The sequence below is a fragment of the Tachysurus fulvidraco genome, chromosome 26, assembly GCF_022655615.1.
Source record: "Tachysurus fulvidraco isolate hzauxx_2018 chromosome 26, HZAU_PFXX_2.0, whole genome shotgun sequence".
NCBI lineage: Eukaryota > Metazoa > Chordata > Actinopteri > Siluriformes > Bagridae > Tachysurus > Tachysurus fulvidraco.
The window spans coordinates 4,335,227-4,342,936 of record NC_062543.1 but is presented as its reverse complement, the minus strand read 5'-3'; the positions used below and the strand labels follow the sequence as shown (position 1 = coordinate 4,342,936).

The window sequence follows — 7,710 nt, the reverse complement described above, 5'->3', positions numbered from 1 at the left end:
CTCATCACGTAAAATATTACAATATCAACAATTAGTGTATCACTAGACTTAGATGAAGTCCCTGTGTATTAGCTGGCTAATCAAATTCCAGAATTGAATAGTGTTGTGGTATAGTATTTAATAACGAGATATTAGATTAGGGTCACTTTCTCAGACGGCATTCTGGATTTGTTTCTGCCATGAATGTGTGGTTGCACCATCAAAGACAGTAACCTGGTAAAGACAAGATGATCATAAGACCATTTTAAAAATGCACTGAAACAAAGTTTTGTAAACTAATGAATGCTTTGATTATTGAACTCAGTTAGGACCTGTGCTTGTTTGAGTCAGAAATCAATGTGAAAGACAACTTCCTGGTCTTCTTTTGGACTTCAGTCATTTCCCGTGGTGTTGGAGGTGCTAAAGTCTGACGTTTAGGAGAACAGAGACCCCTAAGAATTTGAGGAAAAAGCACTAAAGTCAAATGTCATTTAATGGTTTTTCATAAAGCGTATGGCATCTTGTCTGAGAGTCTTACATACAGAGGTCTTATGCACTATATATCCATACGTATTTGTGGACACCTGACCATCATTTGGTCACCTGTTGCTGTTATAATAAGCTCCACTCTTCTGGAAAGGCTTTTCACTAGATGTTGGTGCATGGCTGTGGTTAACTTTAATCATTCAGACATACAAGTATTAGTGAGATCAGACACTGATGTCAAGCGAGGAGATCTAAGGTGCAGTCAGTGGTCCAGTTCATCTCAAAGGTGTTCACTGGGGTTTTGTCGGAGTGAGTCAAATTCTCGGACTTCAACCCTGACAAACCAAGTGTTTAAGGAGCTCACAATGAAGCACCGTCATGCAGGAACAAAGTAAGGACACTTCTACAGTGTACATAGAGATTCTATACAATCATCTACTTCTGATTTTGTGACAACAGTTTGGGGAAGAACCAACAATAGGTGTGAGGGTCAGGTGTCCACCTTTGGCCTTCTGCTACATATATATATTTTAAAATGGCCTCAATGACAAAGTTCTCATTTGAAAGTAAAGGCCATTTCTCTCTCCAAAAATATACTGAAATACAACAGAATTTCTTTTAACTCGCCTGTTTATGTTTACATTTTCATTCTTGGCAGTGCATTTAGTGACAGCCTGGCTCTGGTAGTGCCCCCTGGAGGTGATGGCTGTCACCGTGCAGGTGTACCGTTGGTGGTAAGATGGCGTGCCGTGTGCTCACACTCTCTGCCTAAGTATACCACACACCCGTTCAGACGTAGCTCATATGACATGAGGCGTATAGTGGCACCGCCGGAGCTGACCAAAAGATATGGAGCTTGTAGCATCCCAACACAACAACTCCCAGCGTGATCTTGTCCATCTGCAGTGTGAATAGTAACGCTGCACCGAGAACTGCTTGTGTCTCCTGGACCCATCGCACAAATGCTTATTGTGTATGTAGTGCTGGGAGACAGCGATCTCACTGTCGTCCTGATGGAGAGAAGAGTGAAGATTCCTAAGGATGTGATAGTATACATTGGTTCCTGCACAGATCTTCATAGATGTTTAAATACCTAAAATATAATGTGGATGCTCATATATCCAATTGTTTAAAATGTGAACCACATTATTTTATCCTTTTTTGTTACACCTCACATTTATCATATCACACTTGATTATTTTCCCAGTTACTGGTTTATTAAAGATTCAACTCACCTCAATCAATTGGAATAAAATTTCTTTCTTTACTCTGCTTAGACATGTGCATGAAGGTTGTGAATGTTATTGTATGTTATTTTAGCTATGGTGTAAAAAATGCTAGAATGACGATAGAAATTTCAGTAAATTAATATTACACATTTCATTACCAGTTCTGTGGTGGTCTCCAGCAGAACGTTGTCACAGTAAACCTGGAACAATCCTGACTTGACCTCCGCCTCTGGCTCCCCCCATTTCAGTCGCACCTCAGTAGCTGTGCAGGAGATAACGCGCAGTTCCTGTGGAGGCCCCGGTTTAAGTTCCACCCTCTTCAAACTTATCCCCACATTTTCGCTAAAGGGACTCGTGTCACCATCTGACGTAGAGAGATGTAGCTGTAGAGACAGCGATTTACTCTGTTTGTGCTGGAAATGGGAATGAGATAAAGTGATTTGACACTGTGGGCCATGGTACAACATGGTATCCTCATCAAAGGGACTAAAGAAGACAAAAAAGAAGGGGAGTGACATCGTCAGCAAATGATGATCAAAACCATGACAAGCATTGATCCTTGGTCCATCCTTAAACAAAGTATTCCTACATATAAGTAACATCCAGGCCACTTTCAGGCTCCAGTTTCTCCCATGATGCAATGCAGGCCATCGACTGATGTTTGATATTAACAGGGGACGGTTTAGGCAGGCGCTTCAGCTTCCTCAGGCATGCGTTAAGCTCCTCCTGCAGCTCTGACCCCATTGATGAAGAGGCAGAGATGCTGGAGATGAATGCAAAAGATCAAGAAGATTGTAAAACTGAAATGTGAGAATTTGAATGCACTTGATTTCACTTTCTAGTTAGAATGAAGAATTTGGTTTAAAAAGGTGGCTATAAAATCTTGAAGGTAGTTTAGTGACTTTGATGAGAACAGAAAAAAAGCTTAACCTTGGCCTAGCTTAGCCTAGCTTAACCTTGGATGAGTTATGTTTATTAGTTAGTCTATGATTCAGAACGAAGAACCACAATGTGATTTTTACTTACTTACTTTTACTTTACTTTAAACTATTGATTACTGTTTAAAAATTTTAATTATACTAAAGTAAAAATAAAAATTACCAATATATATGTATTATGGAAAATTTAAAAAAGCACCTTCAGTTGTTCCTCCTAAGCGATGTGCTTTCTAACTCGAGTCACTCCATTCGGTCGAGACACAAACTCTCTCACTGTCCTGAGAGAAAGCAACAATAATAAACCAACAGTAAGAGTTTGCACAGCCATCTTGAGGAATGCAAAGAAAATTACTGCTCGACTGGTTCCACCGTCTCTCAGGGTAAGAGGCAAGCATACTACAAGACTCTTCTCTGTTCTGGCACCAAGGTGGTGGAATGAACTTTGAGTCACTGGCTATTTTCAAGCGGCGGTTGAAGACCTACGTATTCAGGAAACACTTAGCACAAGCACTAGCACTTCTTTCCTTATCTTTTGCGTTTAAAAAAAACAAAAAACAAAACAAAACAAAACAAAACAAAACACAACCTTTGACACTTTTTTATTGTAACTTTGAACAAAGGTTTTAAACTCTTGGTATCTTAAGTATGTAACTTAGTGAGCCAGCATTAATGTATTCAATGTTAGAGATTTAAGCACTTATGTACGTCGCTGGATAAGGGCGTCTGCTGAATGTAAATGTAAATGTAAATGTAAAATGACCGTCAAAAATGTATCAGAAAAAAACTCACATTGGAGCAAACCAAGTGCTATCCAAGTGCCTCCACTTTTCAATAAATGTAGTAGACCGTCCAACAAATCAAGTAAAGCGGACTTTCCATTAACAAGGCATGTCCATCATCCTTAGATGCCAGACAACTCAATGCAAAGCAAGCCGTTTGCCCAGCCCCTGACTTCGTTCCACCACCTCCGTTCCAGCACCTCCAGACCACTAACCTGGGGGTAAATAATAAAAGATAAACACAGTGATGCTGCAGATGACACAGTCCTTGAATTCTGAGATTGAATACTGTATGCAATAGCTGCATTTAAACTTTCCTCCTTATCTGTTATCACACGTTTTTTTTTTTTTTTGCTATAATGTCTTTGACTTAACAACAAATATACTACTATCTATTGACAGAATAGTTCTTTGATTTTGAAAAAGAAAAAGTTACATACTGCACCTTTAAGTTTCAGACTCTACTTCACTGAGCTTTTAATAAGCATGAGTATAAGCATAAGCATATACTCCAGTTTTTGTTCTTTAGCTAGGATGAGGCATCTGTTTTGCTCACTTCCCCACAAACAGCCAATAGTGAAGGATGCATTCATAGCAGTGTCTAAAATCATATCATACAATCAACTCTATTTAAAAAAATTCACAATACATTTAAATTCATCAAAGAATGCTTCTTAAACCATTGTAATTTTTGTTTGTGGTAAAATTGTAGTTCATAAGCATTTAATAAGCAGTTATATACAGAGCTTCTCACTCATTGTTTCTAAGACCTGAGTTTCCTCTCATTGGGACTAACCTGTGCGGCTGAGAGTCAGGCACTGAACTAAACGTCTGAAATCATTGAGGCTGAAGGATGACTTAGAAGCCTTTGACATGCCGGTTCATACAGGGTTAGCCGTGCTAGAATGAGAGTTAACTACTCTCTCCCTCTCGTGGTTCAGAAGACAGCTGACTCTCTCAATTACTCGACTGAAAACTACAGGGTCCTGAAGCCATTGGAGTCCTGATGGGGTCTCAACCTAATGTAGGTAGATAATGCGCACAGAATTCAGGATTACTTTGGAGACACCTTGGTAACAGCAATTTATATATTTTCAGAGTAATACCAAAATTATATGAAAACTGATGGCTCTGACATACCAGAGTTAAGAACCAGAGTTAAATGCTGTAAATGTAAATGTAAACCAAAAACCATTGCCCCAGTCTTGCACTCCAACATACACCATAAAGATGACAGCATACAAAGAAATAACTCTCCAGACTACACTCTCAGAAATAAATCTACCTAAAACTGTGCTTTGTCTTGTTGCTAGGTACTTACTCTACCTTCAGTATGTATCTTTCACTGGACCATCAACCAAACATGCATATAGTAAATCTTTAAAAAAAATGGATATTAAGACCCAGTGACTAAAGGCACCCCAATTCAATTTAGTTTTATTTGTTTAGAACCTTTTAACAATGTACATGGTCACAAAGCAGCTTTAAATAAAAAACTACCACGTACAACTTTTAACGTAAATGATACTACATTGTAAAAGTGTACAATCAATGTAAACTTAAGATACCAAGAACCAGTAACAAGTTTTTACCAGTTATTTGCTTTTCACTTGAACAACTGAACAAACATAGATATAGTATACTTACGTTATTTTAACACACATAATCTGAAACACTTCACAAAAGGCTATAGCTAATTGTTGTGTTGGTGCAAAAACAAGGTTTTTAGATTTCACTTACTCACTTTCTACCGCTTATCCAAGCTTCTCGGGTCACGGGGAGCCTGTGCCTATCTCAGGCATCATCGGGCATCAAGGCAGGATACACCCTGGTTGGAGTGCCAACCCATCACAGGGCACACACACACTCTCATTCACTCACACACTCACACACTACGGACAATTTTCCAGAGACACCAATCAATGTACCATGCATGTCTTTGGACCGGGGGAGGAAACCGGCATACCCGGAGGAAACCCCCGAGACACGGGGAGAACATGTAAACTCTGCACACACAAGGTGGAGGCGGGAATCGAACCCCGACCCTGGAGGTGTGAGGCGAACATGCTAACCACTAAGCCACCGTGCCCCCTTTAGATTTCAGTATACATGATTTGCTGATTTGTTTGTCTGGTACAATAATATCAATAGTCACATTATGGGCAGTTATGGGCAAGCTTTACATGAACCATCAACAAATATGGTCGCTTTAAAAAAAAAAAAACGTGATTATTCTTTTCCAACCACTAAAGCAGGGTCTCATCTCTAAGCACTGTACATTTCAGGGTGTGTAAAAATTACCAGTGACGCCATGGCTCCAGCAGCATTCAGTACGTCAGGCTCATCTTTCGACAGGAGTTGTCCTAATGCCTGGTAAAGTTTGCCGTCCTCCTTAGTCCGATCATGAGGTTTCTGTAGCAGAGCTTCATTTTTAAACAAAAATAAAAGATAAGTAGTACGTGGCTGAATTTTCCAGACTGAGTAGTCACAGATTAGAACCAGCACACAGCAGAAGGGTTTTCTTATCAATGCTGCATCCCCCACAGGTCCTCTGTCCCTGGTCCAAGGTAATAAAATGCTATCCTATGCATAGGAGCTGACGGTTTTATGAGCTGTTTTTTTTTTTGTGCTAGCTGGAGTTCAACTGCAGGACAATCTGAGATGGTAGAAGAAACAAAAGCCGAAGCCTTGAAAGCATTTACAACTCATTGCTCAGAGAGATCACTTTCGTTGCTAGCTGATTTCTGTGTGTATTTATGGTCAAGCTGTTTTGCTGAATGAACCTCGTAAAGAAATCTTTACATAGGCTGAATTTTTGCATTGAACTTAAAATCAGTGTACATTTATTTTTTTCACCGTGGTATAAATACTGGTCTCCTCTAGAGTACATATAACTGGATTAATGAGTAAATTCTATTTTCTGATTTATTTGACATTAATATTAATATGCAATGTCATCTAAAGAGAGCCAAGTAAGCAAAACTGACTATGTACTGTATGTGCACATTCACCTTTTTAGGAACACCTGTATACCTGTACATTCTTACAGGTCTGCTGTTGTGGCCCATCCACCTCATGTTTTGATGTCTGCTCACCACGGTTTTAAAGAGTGCTTATTAAACTATATTCTTCCTAGCATCTGGAGCCAGTCTGTTCATCCTGCTCTTCTTTATGCTCTTCCACACCATTCTGTATAAACTCTTGAGATGCTATTGCTGCAGTATCCGTCCTTGACCATGTATTTCTAATAAAGTGGACTGTACATAGACCCCTGCCCACTCTCCATGACTTGTACTACACAAGAACCAGGAAACAAGTGGGAAAAATCACTATAGAACCGTCACACCCTGGACACACCCCATTTTAACTCCTCAGGCACTACAGAACATTGTACACCAAAACTACCAGGCATAGGAACAGTTTCTTTCCACAGACAATCACCCTGATAAACAGCAGACCTGGACTATATGTGACTTGCGGTTTAAAAGCACCAAAATGCTCTTTACAAACTTGTTACACTTCACTTTACATGTATAAATAGTGTACTGTAAGAACAGTCACTCATCACTTTCTCCCCATATGTTTATTGCTGCTTGCACAATTCCCACATTTTGTACTGTATAATGTACACTACTCTTATTTGCACTTCTATGCGCTATCACACTTTATTTACATTGCTAATCGATAGATAGATAGATAGATAGATAGATAGATAGATAGATAGATAGATAGATAGATAGATAGTTTATTCATCTCTCATCCCAGTGAAAATCACTTTAAATAATAATAATAATAATAATAATAATAATAATAATAATATTCAGAGAAGTTACAAATGACTTTGAGTCCATGTTTGTAGTCTAAAGGCACTAAAATGAGGTATTGCCTCAAGTGATACTGACTCCCAAGTTTTCCAAATCTAAATGCAACTAATATCAACATTAAATTATAGTCAGATGTTTGAGTAGAGCCACTGTTAGATTGACAGTTAATGTACAGTAGTTCTGCAGGTGTTTCACTTTGCTAAGGAGACTGAATGCTCGCTAAAGATTATTCATGACATCCTGTAAAGAAGACACACACATTATTACTATCCATGACTCCTGAATCTTACAGCTATAAAAGGTTATAACAGCTATAATTACACTATTTAAAAAATGAACCTAAATCAATGAATTATATAAAAGCTTGGTAAATGAATGTGAAAATAACATATAGCAAAATGAATGTTAAGTAAAGTAGAATTAGAGTTAGAATTCTACAGAAAAAAAAACCTGACAAATTAATATTTGTTTTAAT

At 38.6% G+C, this 7,710-nt stretch overlaps 1 protein-coding gene across 1 annotated transcript; it reads right to left on the bottom strand.

Annotated features, from left to right (window-relative positions):
• Positions 1–607: 607 nt before the first annotated feature.
• LOC125140355 lies at positions 608–2,637 on the bottom strand. Its single transcript, XM_047809578.1, has 2 exons — positions 1,853–2,637; positions 608–1,475 (listed from the first exon to the last, which is right to left on the bottom strand). The coding sequence occupies exons 1-2, from the start codon at positions 2,294–2,296 to the stop codon at positions 1,266–1,268; spliced, it is 654 nt and encodes a 217-aa protein (XP_047665534.1). The 5' UTR covers positions 2,297–2,637; the 3' UTR covers positions 608–1,265.
• Positions 2,638–7,710: the final 5,073 nt, after the last annotated feature.